The sequence below is a fragment of the Idiotropiscis lumnitzeri genome, chromosome 8, assembly GCF_059441095.1.
Source record: "Idiotropiscis lumnitzeri isolate Australia: NSW breed Sydney's pygmy pipehorse chromosome 8, RoL_Ilum_1.0, whole genome shotgun sequence".
Taxonomy (NCBI): Eukaryota; Metazoa; Chordata; class Actinopteri; order Syngnathiformes; family Syngnathidae; genus Idiotropiscis; species Idiotropiscis lumnitzeri.
In genome coordinates this window covers 13,820,109-13,839,679 of record NC_142398.1, presented here as the reverse complement: position 1 = coordinate 13,839,679, position 19,571 = coordinate 13,820,109, and the positions used below count along the sequence as shown (strand labels likewise).

The 19,571-nt window shown below is 40.0% G+C and overlaps 1 protein-coding gene across 4 annotated transcripts in view; it reads right to left on the bottom strand.

The window, feature by feature from the left end:
- Positions 1 to 19,571, bottom strand: part of grin2bb (glutamate receptor, ionotropic, N-methyl D-aspartate 2B, genome duplicate b) — an 85,731-nt gene that overhangs the window by 43,266 nt on the left and 22,894 nt on the right. For all 4 annotated transcript variants that reach the window (XM_088301754.1, XM_088301757.1, XM_088301755.1 and 1 more), the window contains exon 3: positions 18,453 to 19,127. In XM_088301754.1, coding sequence (XP_088157880.1) covers positions 18,453 to 19,127 — 675 coding nt within the window. The remainder of the gene's footprint in view (positions 1 to 18,452; positions 19,128 to 19,571) is intronic.

Genomic DNA, 19,571 nt, shown 5'->3' with positions numbered 1-19,571 from the left:
CAAAAGCCTCTCAGGTTCACTTAGTCGATTTTAAACATCCTATAATGTCCTGTTTGAATGACACGTTGCTATTTCTGTCCAGGAAATGATTGAAGAAGCGGCGGAATATGATTCACTCCCGCAGTGGGACTTTTTCTTGAGCGTGTGCGGCTGCATTGAAAGATGAAAAAAAAAAAAATGGGACACAGTGCGTGCAATTGTTTCCTGTTTGTGTGTGAGTCAACGTCATTTTAATTATTTTCATTACGGTAAAGATATTTCATGCCCCTGCACTCAATTGGAGTTGAGGTTCTTTGTTTGCTTGTTCATTAGTGAAGCTTGAATACTCCTGATGCTTTCTGCAGACAAGATGCAAGAACAACATTTAGCATTTAGATTCATGACAGGAAGATGTTTTAAGTCATTACTACTTTTGATGAAAGAGATTCTTATCTGATCAACCATTTAAAATTGGATTGAAACTAAAGACAGACATTATAATGGATTAATTGATTTTGGAGAATGTGGTCAAGTGTGAGGAAATGTTTGTTGATTTTTATCACATTTAACATAATAGAGGCAAATTGTAGTTTACTACTTGGTCGCAACTAGCAGAGGAGCTTTGGATTGGGTTATAAATTGCTTGAAAATAATTTTAAAAAGTGGCAACTTAATTTTATTTTTTATTTTTTTATGTTATATTCATTATAATCCCTCAAAGAACAATTCAATGCCCAAATCGGCCTTTTTTTTCAGCCTCAAATAATAAAGAAACTGGAAGCACTGCAAGTTTGTTGCGTTTTTTTTTTTTTTTCCATTTGTGTGGTCCACACCGGGCCGGTGCAAAGTGTTCTGCGGCCTAGTACATGGGGGTTGGGGACCACTGGCTCAAATGGAGTAAGTTTCCCATCATCTATTAAAATTATGATTTTCAAATCTTCTTAGTTATGGTCCAAAACTCAAAATTGCAGATGCAAGCAAATAAATGCTTTGTGAAGATATTTTGTGGGTTAAAAATGATTCTTTCAAAATAATTTGTATCAATAATTCACAATCAAAACGTTCAGCCTGCACATGGAGGGATTTGCAAATGTAACCCACTTTTAAAAGCACAGGAGATCACAGAGGAAGGAGATATTTCTAAAAATCATACATTCACAAGACATCGGCCACGGACATTGTAGTTGTCCAATCACTGAGATACACCTTAAACAATTGTATTCCTTCTTTTACTCTAATCACTAAAATCATTTCATCATGCATTTATCTTTTGCATTTCTAAATGTCTCTGCGAGCATGAGCCACAGCAGACCGTTCTGATTTACAGAACCTTCCAAAAGAACGCATGATCTCTTCCATTGTCCGCCAGCGGCTACTGGCTTGTAATCTACTGACTGTCTAATGAGTGCTAATGAATCTCTTTTGTCTTGAAACCGTGTCAGCCTCATTTACAAACATGCAATGCCCAGTGAACACTCACCTCCATTGTCACTGGGAGCACCCCAAGAAGGAAGCAATCAAGCGTCCTACTCAATCGTCCATTGTTACACTGGATTCCGCGTGACTCCTGACACCTTGTCATTCAAGCCCAAAATTTTGCGGGAAGTAAAGCTTTTCAACTAGAACAGTTGAAACGAATACAAAAACACGTCTATACTTTTTGTATCGGTTAAATAAGGCAGCCTTAGTGGGACATTTTCAACACAATCTTTTTCAAGGAGGGCATTTCAACTTCTACCCATCTTTTCTCATGATTCTGCTATGTTCCTCCGCTGTAGTACAAAAGAGGCAGCTCAAGGAGCTAAACATCTCTCAGGAGCCCTTCAGGGAAATGGAACATGGAAATGAACGCAGTCCTTACTGCGAGGGAAGAAGTCCAAACCATGCAGAGGGAAATCATTTCAGTTGCCACAAGCTTGTTCTTTTAACTGAAACACAGAATCTCCCAGAAATGCAGAGTCTCAATAAACTTAACACTGCTCAGGTAGAAAAAAAATCCAGCACACACACACACACACGTTCATAGAGCTTCAACCATTCAAATATTGTTCATATGACTTGTCATTTATGGGTGTTCTATTCGCAAAGTTTCCTATTCAGCGGGATAGCGACTCAAAAAGTAATTGATCATCGTTTTTTTGTTTTTTTTTTAAACATAGACATGATATCGGCGCATTCTCATTGGACGCTTAGAAAATACTTTGATCTTTTGGCGATGGTGTGACATCATTACATCGTTGTTGAACATAACGTCAAAAGACTTTAGAAAGTTTTGAGAGATTTAGATTGGACTAGATAATGTTTTATTAATCCCAGAATTGGGAAATTTGCATGGTTTTAGCGCACACACACAAAAAAAACAAAAAACAATGCAACCTACATGGACCTGTTCTTGTGAGAAATCTCATCAAGGGGACCATGTTTTATCACTCCCACCCTTGATAGAATTGCTTTACCTTGCGAACATTCAAATTCCTTCTCAATCCCACCCTCCAAATTGAACAGTTTGTAATCTGTTTTTTTTTTTTATTTATTTTTTTAGGATTTTAGTTTTTTTTTTTCCATTATATGCTGCTGGCACATACAGTGAATTATATTTGAGTACTTTTAAAACCACAATATGAATAAAATGTATTTTTAATCTGACTGTATTATGATGATGATGATGACAATGATGATGGTAATTATTATTATTATTATTATTATTATATTGACACAGTACTACAGACTTTTGCATGCAAGTTAGCGTTCCCAATCGTTATACAACAATATGTATTGTCCCAAACTCGAGCGGTTCCCCCAAAAAACTGCAGCATCACAGTGTGACGTGAGAGATCGTCATACTGCCAAATAATTATCCAATTTCACTTAATTGCTTGAGAAAATGATCAGTTACTTACTTGACGAAAACTATTAAATGCAAATGGATGTCAATGATGTATAATGGCAGACAGAACACTTAAATGGCCTTCGACAAGATGGCTGAAGGTACAATTAATCTGTGTGTCATACAAAATAATACGCGCTTAGTGTTTATCTAAACTGAAAATTGATAAAACACTACCCGACTGTCATATATTCCCTCTGTTGATTTCAAACTCAAAAAATATAGCCCCTCCCTTTCTCAGGTACCAATCCCTTCAAAAAGAGCCAAGACAAGTGGAGCAGTCAATTTGGCGTTACCCTTGGCCCCACCAGTTAATGGAAAGCGCCTTCATGACGAGTTGATTATGCTCGTTTGCACTGGCGGCAATGCTTGTAATTAATCACACACACACACACGGGAGCCGCGTATACTGATTGGGCAAGATAGCGCCAATCGAAACTAGCCGCACAACCAATTAGCCTTGACCCGTGCAACCAAGCTGCGTAACGGGTATATGTGTCCGAAAAAAACAAACAAACCCCATGGCAGATGAAGAAGCATCGATAAATACATAACTGCATTGACGTTTCTTTGCACGTGTCATATGCCTAACCTCAGTTTGTAACAGCCGATCTCAAACGGAAATAATTGCTTTAGTCTATCAATAGCCGTGTGAACTTGAAGCACTTTTATATGACTCTCACAGTCGATACCTGACCGCTGCTAGAATGCTGAGATGCTTTTCTAAACGGATGCAGATGAGTCATCCTATTCCGCTAAGAGAGCCCAAATGTGTGCAGCGAGGAGGCTCTCTCCCACATGGAACTCATTCTCTGCTTTGCTCTCAGTAGTGAAGGTGAGCTTGTCACACAGTCAGAGATGATGGCACCGCTTTACATGGCCCGCTTCTATTCAAGCGCATCCAAATCACCCCCGTCAACAGTTTGGATAACAGTTAGTCACACGTGAAATCAAAACCAACACTCAACACTATAGTGCAAACTCCACTTGGAACGGAGTGTGTTCTATACACACACACGCGCGCGCGGGTATTTTTTTTTCCTCAAGTCTCTTTTCCCCACTTCAGTGAGAAGAAATTTGCACCCATGAATTACCCTGTGAATTTGTTGTCATTCGTCCAACAGAAAAAGTGACGATTCCTTGCAAATATATCCGCTTTGTGTTCAACTATATTTTCATAAATAAATCACTTTTTGCCAGTTTGGTCAATGGAGCATATGCATTTGAAGCGACAACCATTTAAGGCCATTAAAAATAATAAATCTGTCCATCTACGTCACTGCATTTTATTAATACAGGCAGCTATTAGTAGTGAGTGTGAATCCATGTTTCAATTTCCAGAATGAAATATTGTCATAATTATTTCATTTCCGTGGGTTTCAGTACAAATCAACACTTCCCGCATGGGAACGAAAGCTTGGAAAGTAAGATAAAAGGCAATTTAGCGCACTAATCTGTGGACACGAATATGACGGGCAATGATTTACAAAGTGGTGATAATTAGTCGACGAAACCGTTTCAAACATAAATGAAGGCTTCGGTCTTTCTGAATGTACCTCAAGGCAGTTGGAAATTCAAGGCTGGTAATATTTTTTGCATCTAAGCATCAACATTAACATGAAAAAGATGGTAGGTTCCAAGCATGAAATCATCTTAAATTAGGAGGATTGTGTGATCTCCAATAAGCCAGTTTCACACTGATGCTTCAGGCACTTTATTTCGACTAAAATATGCAATGACAAAGTCGTTGTGTAAAAATGCCGCCTCTCATCCGTGTCTCGTAGCAGCCATACCTTGTCGCAGTTAAACTCAAAGAGCCTAAAGTTATCTGAAGTGCATGAGGTTTTTTTTTTTTTGTTGTTTTTTTTTTTTTTTAAAAAGTGAAAGTCGCAAACAACAATAAACTCTGACATAAACCATAAAACAGGCTTCACTGAGGATGAAGAAAGAAACAGTCCAAACTATTTTTGTGAAATTCTCAAGTGGCGCCAAGACAACCATCCACAACTTACGACTTTTTAAAATAATACTATTAGCAGACTACTTTCAGGTTTATAGAGAGATTGTTGAGGAAACATAAAAAAGCAAGCAGAGGTAACTAATAGTCTAAGTTCGAACCTGCACAGAACATTCTCTCCGGAATCACCACTTAGAGAAATTTTGCCAATCAAAGAAGGAGCCTGACTGAGAAACAAGAAGCGGACATAATTAAAAACAAACATGTCCGACCCAATGTCTTTTTTTTTTTTATGTACAAAAAGTGGAAACAAAAAGCATTTTCCAAAGCTCTTTTGACGACGTCGCCATGCTACAATAATTTTGCCTCCGAACTAGAAAAAGTCGACGCAACATATCCAGTAGTGTTTGTACTTCATTTTTTTTTTTTTTTTTGATAGATCCAAGTGAACATGCAAGAGTCCTGCCTCCTCGGATTTGTTTTGAGATATGTGACGGAGCACAATCTTTACGCGTGTAGCGTTCCATTATGACCGTATCGGAGCAAAAAAAAAAAATCACACAGACTGAGTACACAATATGGTACGATTATTTTTGTTTTCGGCATTTTAAAAATGTTTTCACAAGCGGAAAACTTCTCCCTGCCGTAGCAAATCCGGCCTTTAAGTTTCTTTAACAAAGTGAAGGCAAGCACATGTCCTCCCTCCCTTTTTGTTCCTCTCTGCCATCTATGTCATCCATTTCTCTGAACACCTGAGGCGAGAGGTGCACGCTGGAGTCAAGTGCAGTGCAATTTGAGACACAGGGTTCAAAACCTTGTCATGACGTGATTTTCTTTCTCCCGTCGCACACGTCTGGACGCCGCTTCCTTTCCTGCATCTCCTTTTCACCTCCTCTTCCCTCACGGCGCATCCCTCGTGTGCTTCCAGGAATTTATCACCACCCGGGGGATGAACGGGATTTTCTCCCAGCTCTCATTTGTACACGTATAGCTCCATTCACTGGTGGCTCCTGCACTTTTTTCTACCCTCCTTTCCCTCACAGCCTCATCTCCGCTGTGCTGCACACGCGCAACATGAAAATAAATTAATAGGATAAAATCAGATAGGCCGGATAAGTGTGGCAGCCTGGTTACTGATACGGGAGCGCGGAACTCAATCATCCTTTTCATCAGCAGTCTCCATCACGCCTCGTCATATATGTCACACTCCCTCCTCTCCGTCCCCTTTTCAATCTTGCCGCTCGTCACTTTGTAGAATCCCTTTCGTCATTGTTGTCTTTTGAGTGCCATTCAACGTCAGCTTCCTGTTCCAACGTGCTGCTTTTGATAAAAAAAATTTAAAAAACGGTCTCGCTCAAGGTTATTTTATGTTCATGGAAAGTACAAATGCAACACCAGTCGCACGCTTTCCTGGCAATTCCTCCTTTTTTTTTATTTTTTGGACCATGCGTCTTCCTCAAGTGGTTGTGACTGACAGCAGCTGGCCTGTCAAAGAGGCGCGAGTCAAGATGGCGAGAAAGTGAAAGAGGGACAGACAGGCCGGCGTGAGGAGATAGGAGGAGACGTTTCTAATTCAAAGAGACGTGCAGTGTTTCCGTGGCAACTCCGTTCCCATGGAAACGGCCGTGCTAAAGATGCCATTAGTGTGTGGGGGGAAAAAATAAAAATCTACTTACACTCTGTTGCACTGTATATGTGTAAAAATATAGTTGCGCAGAAAGTCGGTGTTGGCATTTGCACACATGGGCGAGCTGACACATATGAGCACAATTACAGTCAACAACACAGCTGAGGTCGACTATGATAGGTCCATTCCAGGCTGCTTCTGCGCTCACTCAATTATACTATCGGTTGGTCCCCGTTGGGAAAACAAGTGACAATCGTGCTGCTCATCACACGAGCTGCACTCATTGCTCTGATTTTACTTATCAAAATTTGGCTGCTGAAAAAAATTTAAAAATCTCAGCATGGAACCACCGACAACGACACGCACACTCCAATGATCACTCTTGCGCTGTTTAGAACTAGCACAACATAACTATGGGCGGCAGAAGTGGACCGTACATAAATTCCTCGCTGCGTTTATTGTGTTGGGGTGGAGAAAAAGGACGGCTAATGAGGACTTAAGAGTTAACTTCCACTCGTCATCAGAAAGAAATGTTTCAGCAAAAATAGTATATAGTGCGTACAGTACACGGTAGTTATGCAATGATGGCAACAAACGTGTGTCGCTCATGGCAATAAATAAATACATGTTCAATGGATACGTCATATGTGTGGGTCTGAGCTCTGACAGTCACTGAGGATGCTCCGTTTGGATTAAAGTGAGCGAGAAAATCCAGTCAATTTTGTAGGATGAATTTTTATTTAATCATGACTTAAAGCAACTGAGGAAAAAGGTTCGTGCACTACTTGGTTTGTTGATTATCCACAAAGGCAACACTGGCATTAAAACAAGAGTTTAGAACATTCAAATATTTTCAGAAATATTTTACCATTGCCCTAAAATTGATATCGAATTAGAATAAATATTATAAAAACAACCAATCAATGAGTTAATTTTATTTGATTTCTTGTATTTATTTTTCAACGTACTGGATCTCAAAGGCCATATTCTCTGACATTAAAAAACAAAACAAAAACTAGATATTGCAATTTTGCCATACATTGTCATCTATAGTTATGATGTTTCTGGAAAAAATATTCACTGCTGAACCTTTACTTTATAAATATTACTCAATATAGTATTATTTTGAATCAGCGCCAAACAATGTAGAAAAGTTTACTAGAATCTCAAAAAAGTGAAATCTAGATGTGAGAATCTTGTTTTAGGTGACTTTTGTGTATCATTTGATCATCTATAACCTCCATTTTCACGTGTTGTGCCCTCTGGCACTGATTGATTTTCCTATGACAATAAAATTCAGGAAATTCTCACACTATTCTTTTTTTTTTGCCGTTGAAATGGGAAAGAAAATAAGCCGCGTGAGCTGGCGCCTGTCGAGGAGCAGGGCTTACTTTGATGCCGAGCGGGAGGCTGGGGAAAAAAAAGGGAGATTAGAGTGAAGAGCGAGTGCAAAGACAAAGATGTGGCGTAAAGATAGAAGAGGAGAAAATGAGAACGAGCAGCGTGGAATCCACAGAAACAGAACGGAAAATGAAGGAAAGCGAGCAAGAATATGAAGATGGTCGTGTAAAGCAGTGAGTGTTGACGAAACGTGACAACACTCTGCAGGGGAGAATAGCTGCAGTGTCACGGCACAACTAAGACTGCGTCGTGCTCTTATCAAGCTCTTCACACTCATACAAAGTGCACTCTGTATGAACTAAAACAGGCAAAATCAAGTCACATTGCTGATCTGCTTATGGGGGATAACAATTTGCTATTACAGTGTTCCTTCGCCATATAGCGACTGTTCTTTTTGTTTGTTTGTTTATTTCAATTTTGTGTGCAGAGTGTTAGGAATGTGCCTCTGACTGGATTTAGTAATTACTAGTGTATAACCAGGCATGAAAGTAAATGCATTTCAACAGTGATAGACTTCACACAAATGACTCGGTATAGCTCTGTAGTCTGTTTTTTTTTTTTTTTTTTTTTAAGCTATTACAAACTATGCGAACAAAGAAAATGAATATATATGAGTATGTTATTCAATATTTGTGTGTATTTTACTTTTAGCCCTTGGTCAGCTAAAGCTGTGTTTAAATGTGATGCACAGTTATAGTTAATAATTTAGAGGAAAATTCTGCCACGATCACATATGTCAATTTCTTTTAATGCATTTCTCGCACGCTTTCAAGATGAGGCGATTCACCATCTCGGCTTCTGACACGCAGCTACATTGCAAGGTGTGACTCATTGAAATTTGAGGATTTCTGCACTTTTCCTGAGACGTCTATTCCATAGAGATCCATTTGGGAAATATGTCATGCTTAAAATGTGAAATGAACTCGTCGCAAGGGTGTCAAACTCATTTTTGTCTCTGGCCGCATCATAGTAATTTTTTTTTTTCCTGAGGTCCGTTATGACTGAGAACCCAAATAAATGTATGATCATCTCATACCGGTAATTTAACAATTTGATAAATATCTCGTGTTGAAATCAGAGTCCAATAAAAGCCGTTTAAATACTATTAGGCTACATTTATTTTTAAACTGGAATTGGTAGCAAAAGAAAAAATATTAGGTTTCAACTTTAAGAGTAAAGACATGGGACATGGTGCGAAGTGAGCGAACGTTGTCCAGGTTGCTAAGCAACGCAATGCACGTGGCACACACACACAACTAAATACAATTTTTTTTTTTTTAAATCTGTAAATCGTTTGTGATAAGTCCCATCAGCGTGTGGAATTGTGCCTCCCAGTTGACGAAATAAATCCGCTGACACTGATCCTTTTTTTCCACCAATTAAAATGACACAATGTCGATGTTCAGCCGGCATCGCAACGTGGTCGGGACATATTTATACAGCCGTTTGGCAGGTGCTGATCTTATAATAGTCCAGGTATGAAAAAGAACTTTCATTCTACAGATGCTGACCATCTGAACTAAATTGAGACGTCCCAATTTTTAGATGTCCCCACATTGTCGTGGGAGTGGAGCAGGAATGAGGTCACGGTTTACAGGAGGAAAGTGTGAGTGAAAAGTGCCACTCAGCGGGTGTCACTGTCAACATTTATAATGGCAAGCCATCTCCATGTGTCAGTCATGCTCAGCAGCAGTCACAAACACATTTCACATACTGAGCGCCGTCGTTAAAACAAACACACCTTCAAGACTCATGAAAAACGGCAAGTACAACATATTGTACATCGTCGCTCAGTTGTACTCAAATATAAAAGACACAAATGACTTTTTCAATGCATCAAAGATCTTTCGAACAAGTTCAGCCAGGTAACATGCAATCAAATGAAAACAAAATACATATTTGGAACAAAATGCCGCTAAATAAAAAACAATTAGACTTTTATTTAGATGAAATGTTTCAACATTATAAACAAGTTGGAGTCTCAGCGATGAATGAAAGCAGTTGGTCATATTTGCTACCGCTACTACCACCACCCTCCTCAATGCATTTAGAGATAACTTGACCTTATGGGATTAAATACCAAAGTCATCTTTCTCCCCATTTAACGGTCGGTCCTCTCAGCCTGATGCAAAAGCATGAAAACCACCACATTATGAGAATTTTTTTTTTAATTTAGTTTTTTTTTTTTACACCCGCTAGCACCTCATATTACATCTTTTATCTGACACTTTCTTTTCATCCTCTGTATTCCCAAAACTCAAAAGAGCACCGAAAGATGACGTTTGTGACCAGCATACAGTTGTTTTCAGAGTTAACTTTTAACCTCTGGTGACATGGACTACTTAAACTTGTAGCCATGTCGACCCTTGTGAGACCTCGAGTGTAGTGACTATTACCGTAATTATCCGTGTATAATACTAATAATTTCCCCTAAAATAAATGGTCAACGTTAGGGTGTGCATTGTGCACAGGGAAAAAAAAAAAGTCTCCATTTCCAAATGGTTTTCCGACGTCATTACGCAATAAATTGCCGCCAGTCCACACACACACAAAACAAAACCGGTCAATTCCATTGAAACAATATCGAAACACTATCCAATGCTAAAACTATGTGATGAGGAGATGCTTTGACTGACGTTTAATGAAATTGGCAGTAAGCACGCCCACAGTAGCGCGGCCCGCCCACTGTCAGATCCGCCCGCTTGCGCTCATCTACGGATTTCCCATCATATGTGCTGCTAACTGAAAGTTAGTGTCCACTAACTGGCAGAAATTTAGGATTGCATCTTGCATTAGGGCACACCTGATGATGTCACTCGTTGGCAAATTGGACTCATTTCCCATACATTTGTTACACAAGCACAAACCAATTACATTTTGGAGGACGAGAGAGGCAGCAGAAGACGCACGTATGGACTTGAATGTGACAATTTTCATTCAAACACACCAGACGTACATGTTCAGAAATGTACAGCCTAATCTATCGTCTTCTTATAACAAAATGACTGTTGAGAAAAGGGTGATTAAAACAAGAAAGCTCAACTGTTGCTCATCTAAGTAAATTCCCGTTGTGGGAAGCTGCGACACAAGCTCAACATCAACATATAACGCATAGTGAATATTTGGAAATGAAACCCTCTAAAAGGCAAGGAAGGCCTTTTTTGGAAGCCAGATTGTCCCCTTTGCTGAGTTTTCCTTCAGACGACGGGAAAGAGCCACAAGCTCGACTGATATGCCTCATAAGTCAACCACAGCCAGGCACTAAAGGTCCTTCCTCAGACTATAAATGATATTTATCGTGTGTGACGAGGGTCAGTAATCGATCGATGCTGGTTTTGTCTCCAACTAATTGGGAATCAAAAGTGATCAAGCTGACCACTGTCATTTTCCTGTCTGAAAAGCTTGACATCGTTCCCACATGCTGCCGAATTAATAAGATTAGCGGGATAATTAGGATTCATGTGCTGCAATGTTAAAAGGCCAGGCAACGGCAAGAGGGGGGGTTAAAAAAAAAAAAATAAATAAATAAATAATTTGTTGAACGTGCTGTAACCGAGTGCAACGCCGCCACGTCGCCTGTGATCTCCCAAATTAGTCAGGCAGACCACGCACAGCACGCCCGCTGATGAAGTAGACTCGTAATGGAGTAAGAAAGGCGAGGGAGGGGCCCACATTTGATTGTGTACCGAACGAGTTGGAAGTAGAAATGTGTTGAAGTGTAAAGATCATGAATCCTGATGGTGCAGAGGACCGTATTCAGGCAGAGTTGAACCGTAGCACAAAAGGGACGAGGGCAAAGAAAAAGAGTGAACTGATGACTCGCCTAGATGCAGTCCTGCGTTTTTCTTGTTTTTTTTAGTGTTGCAAGGTGTCATGGGAGCTCCTAGATGAACTCCCGCCTGCTTCGCTCTCACATATACACAAAGCGGAAAATTAAGGATAACAGATTTTATGCAGAGAGAGAGAGAGAGTGAGCGAGCGAGCGAGAAGTAAGCACAAAGGAAAAACTGAGAAGGGTAGAGGGACAGAGAAACAGATACAGAAAGAGAGAAAGAGCAAAAGAAAAAAGTAATAGTGTTCAAGGTAAAGAGCGACACGAGATAATGATAGTGATGAGGGGAGATTTGCGTGGGATTTCTCCGGTTTCCTCTCACATTCCAAAGACATGCATGATAGGTGGATTGGATGCTCTAAATCAGGCGTGGGCAAACTACGGCCCGTGGGCCACATGCGGCCCGTCAAATGTTTTAATCCGGCCCGACGGACTTGAAAAAAATGAATTGAATAAACCTTGTTAATGTTTTATTTTCTAAATACTGTGATTTTTTTTCAGAGACATATATATTGTTGTAATGTTTTTGTTAACTTTCATTTAAAATTTTTTCTCTCCGATGAGGTGAACCAATCAGAGAACATGAAAGCCACAGCAACTTTTTGATTGGCTGTGGTCCAGTTATTCACTATTGTTAGAAAATTCCAAAACTTCCATCGAGGAGTGAGGTGGGAGAAGCAACAAATGTTTCGAGGAATTGAGATGATCGCTCCTCGAGATGTTTATTAAAGCTGACATTGCGTCACTGAAGCGTGTCATACATTAATTGTTTACGTGGCTAAATTATTACTATCGTGACAAATGCTCACATGCTCCAAACGAGCACATGGCCTCTTTTCGGTAGAAATGTTCAATATCTCTTGTCCATTGTGAAATTTGCTGCCATTATGTAGCATTTGGAACGCGGCGTTTTGCGGGCAACACAAGAAAGAAAAAGAAACAAACAAACAAAAAAAAAAAAACGAAACAGCGACCAAAAAAATCTCAAGCCAAGTCGCTCATTAGTGGAGGTACGGCTGCATTTCGTGAAGGAAAACATTATTTCAAGATGGATCAGCTGCCCAGGAAAAATTGTGTCACACCTTAAAGGCCCCACCGCGTTTCATTTTAAACTTTGCAAAGCAGTTAAGTTTATGCAGAGGGTGATTGGAAGATCTGGGAGAGCGCGGCAAAAATTGATCCTTAAATGAAACAAGACAAGACAAGAAAAAAAAAATGCTGTGTGGTTGATGTACACTTGACATATTTCCCTCCTCAGTGTACTGACAGAGAGCCACCTCAGGCTTTTGTTGATGAAAGATGTCAAAATTACCGGGAGCTTGCTTTTTTTTTTTTTTTTTGCTTTGTCGGAACGCTGGCATTTACAAACACTTAAGAAAAAACACGGAATTATTTGCTCATAGTTTTGCGCCTGATGGCGCGTGAATTGATGCAGACAATACAAAATGACCCATTAAACTGATTAATAGAATGCTTTGATTGACAGTGGCAAAATTGCTCATTCCAATTAAACAAGATGCATAGGTGCTATGTTACACTCACAACAAAACGGCATCAATACTCTTGTTTTGATTGATGGAACATCTTTGTCAAAATGACAGTGCACAAATAGAGGAAACAGACCCATCAAGGTGACATGTGAAATGGATGACGAACATCTCCCGCATTACAGATGCTCTCTTCTGACAATGAGGATTAATTTTCTTGTCAGAATACTACACAAGACAACTGATCTTTTAGTGCAATATGCACATGAGTATTGTTGATGGAGCAGCCAAGACTGTTGGAGTTAGTTCAGTGCACTGGTGTCCAACTCAAGGCCCGGGGACCCAGATGTGGTCCACCACATCAGATTTTTTTTTTAGTTAGACTGCAAGATGCTATGAATTAATGCACATTTGTTTCTGGGGTCAACTGTGTCTGTGATGCCTTAGCGAATCAAACGAACAAGGGCTTGGGCAATTAATCATATTTAACGATTCATTCGAGTCTTTTAATTAATGAATTTATTCATTGTCTTGAATAGTACAAAGCGAATCCTCGCTGATGTGCAGTGCTCTTACACTAACAACATGGCTGTGAAAACGAGTTTAGCTAGTTTACAAAGCAGAGGCAAGTTGATCTCAACAATATGGTCTCGAAATTCAGCTACATTACCGCCCCTCTGCCGACTATTTTTCCAAACACCAACTAGTGACTATCGTCCACTACGGCACTATATGTTCAAAATCAATTGTACTGAAAATTGACAAAAAAAACTATCAACATATTTTAAGTTTTTTGACCCGAGGTATGCGATTGCAAGGTGCACATATGCCGCAATCTGTACTACTTAAAATGAGAAACGAGCATGAGGAAGTGGTGTCAGTCTTCAGCAAACGACGTGCGCAAGGTAAGTCGGATTCACAGCTCATTTTGTGAAAATTTAAAATGTTGATTCTATTTAGGATCAACTACTGTAATTGCATACAAGTTTTGACAATCCGCAAAGACCCCAAAAAAGCAATTATTTCTAGAATAATAGAAATATGCATTAGTCTAATGCTGGAAAAATATTTCCACGCGTATTTGGTATCAGGAGAAATAAAGCAAATTACACAGCGGGAAAAACAGGATGCCCACTTTTGTGGGAGAATAATGACATTAATGATGTCAATATGTAATAAAGAGCAGTGATTCACGTGGAAATTATGAAAATAAACCTTTAATCTTCAGAGTGCTGTTTTTAGAGTCATTTCTTTGGCGTGCGTCTGTGTGACTTGCTGTTCTCGTCTACTGTGCGTCGAGGAGCACTGCGCTGTCAGACACCTCGTTTGTCATTCAAACATGCTCGTGGGCATGGCTGGTCTAATGCCATCTTTTTCATTATGTTGCGCGTTTTGCCTAGCAGCAAGTACCTGGTCAAAAATGTTACACAAATCAATGATCTGCAGTGCTGTATCTGTCAGATAGTTCAAATGTTATTTCAGTTGAGAAGTTTTATATCAAATTAGGGATGGACATCATAATTAATTGAGCGTTTAGAATTCCTCCGATTGGGAGGAATTAATTGGTGAGTCATAGTCTTCAAGCAATGGAGAGCAGCAGCAGAGGTGCTGCTGATTCAGTCTCAACTATTTTTGTTTCTGAAGAAACGGCATGCGAGCTCAGAACGACACTATGTGACGTTGGGCTACATCTTTTTGCAAAAACTTCCATATCTACCGTCATTTTTTTTTTATGCACAATCCTTTGACAGAATTTCAGTTTTACTGCTATGCAGATGATTGAAGCGGTTGAAGCCTGACCATTTTTTTGTTTTCCGACAAAAACATTAAATTACCTTTGCCCGACTATGAGGATTATGCGATTATGAGTGTGGAAAAAGAGGATTTTTAATGGCACTTTGTCCCAGCCTTTCATTCAGTTGGGCAAATCTCACCACAGCGCCGACGCTGATTCGCTCCACGTTCCCTATCGACCACCTGGCAGACACTTTTTCACCCCGCGAGAGATTAGTATTTAACACGCAGCAACTGTAAGCCTTCCCGCATAATTAAAAGTAACGACAATCGTTGTTGGATGGAGAAGCGAAACATTGCAAACAAAATGAAATGTGCTGAAAGAAGCTCCGTGGAAAGGCCAACATTTTTCCGGATGCTATACATCTTTTGACTATATCTTGCGTGTCCCAAAAACCATGGCTATAATCTCCCCAAACGCAGGCAAAAGGCTATTATCTTATCATTCAACAGCAGCAATGAACACACAAAACAGAGGCTAGGAACGTAGCGTGCGTCCCCACAATACATCTGGAAGACCTCATTAGTCTCCAGAGCTGGAGTCGGGCACCAGCGCGGGCCCGGACCGACGCCGTCGCCCTGTTCTGCCAATAGCGACACAAAGTAGCGTGTGAATTAATGGCGAAATGGAAATGTGCAAATTGTTTAGTGCAGATTGGACCTACCTGCATCTGTCAATGACGCAACTTGCTCATTATAAATAGGCTGCTGGAGTGGAAAGAAAAGCTTGCCGCTCTATTGTTTACGTGGCCTTGCCATCTCTACAGAGAATGTGGACTCCTGTGCGAGAAAAGGCTATTTAAACACTGCAAAAGCACACGTGTGCAATCAACGTTTTTAAATGGAAATCAAATTGCTGAAATATTGATGAATACACTGGCTGGCTTTACATAGAAGCCGGGTGAAAAATGATTTGAGAAGAATGTAGAGGCAAATAATGAGTTGGAGAGAATATTGGTGGCCTGATGAGGAAAGAAAAGTTTGTGCATTATTAACTGCTGTACAAGAGTAAAAGAAGACAAATGCGTCCATTTTCTCGAGCGCTTATCCTCATTAGTATCTCGGGTGAGGTGGAAGCTATCCCAGTTGATTTTGGGTGAGAGGTGGGGTACCCCCCCTGGACTGGTCACCAGCCAGTCACAGGGGGACTTAAAACCACAGCAGTATGTCCAAAATATTACGGAAAATAACACAACAAATATATAAAAAAATAACGGCCTTTTATTGTCTCTATGCACATGCACAATGAGATTAAAAGCAGCTCCGTCTCCAGTGCATACACGCTTTGACTGCATTGCAGTGTTTAGGGGGAATTTGCAATATGGGGAGGGGAATAAATAAATAAATAAATAAATACATAAATAAAAATAAATGACTTAATCAGCATTTAATATAATAATTATGAGCCTTTATTATTAAGCTTTTTCTGGGGGCCTAGTTGTGGTTGCCCCACCAGAACAAGCACTGGCCCTGATTTAAAATAATACATAATGAAATTAATAAGTATAGATGTAGGTCTACCTGTGGATGGAATTGCAAAGTATGTTGTCTTAACAACCAAAATGCATGGAATTATGGGGGATCAAGCCAGCCACTTAAAAAAATATCCAGACTCTGCATTCCCCAGTATATAGATAATGTGATTTATAACAATACTTAAATTTATAATTACATGTCGGCTTTTCAGTGGATGATGTAGAGAAGTGTGGAATCTTGGTGGAAAAAAAATTTATGCAAGTATGTAACGGCCACCGCTTAAAATATCCTCAATCGCCACGCCCCAATATGTAGATAGTGTGATTTACAACAATATTTAACAAAATTCATAATAATATTATTAGATATTATAAGTAGGCCTGGCCTTGGATGAATAGTGACGCGTGTACTGGTCAAAATACACGTGTAAGTAGCACACAAAGTGGCAGTGAATGGGGTAAGCGAATGTGCACAGCAGGGGACAAAAGAGCTCACATGATTGATCAATTTTAGGGGATAAAACAAAAAAAATATGATTAAATATTACAATCAGTTAACTTCAGTCCGACATTCACGTGGTGGCCCCGGCCAGTGAAAGAATGATCGGTGAAAAAAAAATAAAAAAATCCATCACTGACCCCATCTTCTGCTTCTCATCTGAAGGCATAATTTACAAAGTGTCAATCATGAATTTGGACAAAGGCACAGGTGTGTTTATATGCACCTCATTAACAAAACCAAACTCGGATTTAAAAAAAAAAATGATTTGGAAAAAAATATATAATATATAAAATATGTCCCTGTGCATCCCTGTACCAAACATTCCACCACCCGGGGGTTGGGGACCCCTGCAAATGTCTCGTTTCATTGTGTTTTTACGAAGCAAAGAATGACTCACCTCTTTTCAATCATATTTCCTCTTCTCTTTTATGACACATTTTGATGCATTTGTTCATCTGATCAAAGTCTTCTCTTGCTTTTTTTTTTTTCGTATTTTGCCTTTTCGCCTCCAGGTACTGCTTTTGTCAGACCAAGAATTAACTCTCTATTTTCCCTGTAACTACTTTTTTTACAGTAAGTTGAAAGGAATGTATAAGAAATGGTTGCCATGCCAACCATGTTCACCACATTCATCCGGTATTCTGTCGGTGAGCGTGTGTTTAAGAAAGCCTATAAGGCAGAAAAACGGTTTAACAAAGCAAGGCAATGTCAACGGTAATCACGGAGTGGGAAAATATAAGTGTATAAATTGTTGTCTTCTGCAGGAGTGCCGGGCTCCCCTACCCCTCGCTTCTAAAATACACACACACGCATCTTAATGTTCGACACTCAATCTCTGCAATTTATCAAATTATATAATAATCCAAGAATAACCTGGTCAATCAGGCCGATTTGAAAGCCTCTCATAAAAGTTGTGAACTATCTTATTAGTTCACATTAATATGAAAATAGTGTCATGGGAAGAAATTATTTGGACTCATTAGTATGGTGGAAAAAGCAGCCCTCATTGAAAAAAGAAAGTTTTTATACGTGAGAAAATAGGGTTTTTTTTTCATTATTAAGAGCAAAGCAAGTGTTCCAAGTTAATGTTAGATTTGCAAATTTCCCCATTGTGGGACTATTAAAGGACCACTTTATCTTTAGCTTTTTTCTTTAGATGTATGACATGCAAGTGAAAAAACAAGTTATCCGTAGGTAATGCTAAAAATAATTTTTAAAAAATTTAAAAAAATTAAAAATTAAAAATTGTTAACAAACCACAACCATTTGACAGTGTATTTGAAAAGTCTCCATTTACACCCTGGAGGACGGTATTTGAATGACAGAACATGCTTCATTTTTGTGTCCTGGTGTGCGTTCATTTCAAATGGAATGAAAATAAGCACACAGCAAAGATCAACTAAAATCAAATAAAATGGACTGTTTATCGTGAGTTGTCATTTTCAAACCGATCGGCGTATTAAGTAGATGCTGTTGGAACCGAACAAAAGCAAACTCTGGAGCCGTCCTACCTTGGCTGCCATGACCATGGAAGAGCCTCCACGGATGCCCAAAATGGGAATGTGTGTCTGGGCTGAGATGAAGTCCAGGATTTGAGCGATGGCCTCCTGATCCGTGTCGTCGCCAAAAACCACGCCTTGCAAAGAGTTCCGCGACATTTGCGTACAGATCCGATTGATGATACTCTTCGGATCGGTCTCGTTCATGGTGACCACCTCCACCTTTGGGGGGTAGGGGATGTGCAGGAAGTCCTCTTTCTCAAGTCCCGCCCCCAGGGCCACTTCACTAGAGTTCCCGACCAAGATGACGGCGATGCTGAGGGAGCTGATGAGTTTGGGGTTGATTGGGGGAAGAGCTTGTGGCCCGGCGGAGTACTGAGGGGGGATGACAACGCCGCGTTGGGTGCTGCCTCCTCTCGGGCCACCCTGGCCTCCTGGGACGCCTCCTGGTCCTGAACCTGGACCTCCACCCCTGCCCCGAGCACCACAAACGGGCTGCAGGAGTGCGAAGAAGATAAGGAAGAGCAGGAGCAGCTGTGGCCGAGCATTGGGGCGACGCAATGTCTGTTTTGGGGGAGTTACAAGAGGACGGTGGTGACAGGAGGTGATGAGGTGGTGTGCTTCCTGAGGACAGGCGGGAGACGGGGCAAGGCTGACAAGCATTGTGGAGGAGTGTAAATGCCGTCCCTGCAGGAAGAAGACAAAAAATAAAAATATAGCAGGTAGCAGAAATCCTCAATAGGTGGAAAACATTTTTTTTTCTATACTGACCGACATCCATTATTTAAACATTTTGAAGAATATTTTGATTTTAATCAGTGCAAACATTTTTATTGTCACCTTATTTTTCCCTGCGCAGACCAATCAAATGAAATGCCAATTAAATAGTTCATTCGGAGCATCTTTGTGAGTAGAGCAAGTGGGTGTGAGGGAGGCAGATAAGCGGTGAAGCGAGAGATAGAAATCCAATAAAGGGTAAACCGATAATATGCTGCTTTCAAACAAGAGAACAGCAAATCTGTTTTGTTGTTAAAACTTGCAAACTTTGACACACCCAACGTTTTCTTTCAACAATTTCTTTGATTGTTATTTGTACAATAGTAGACATTGTGACATTGTCGTAATAGATTT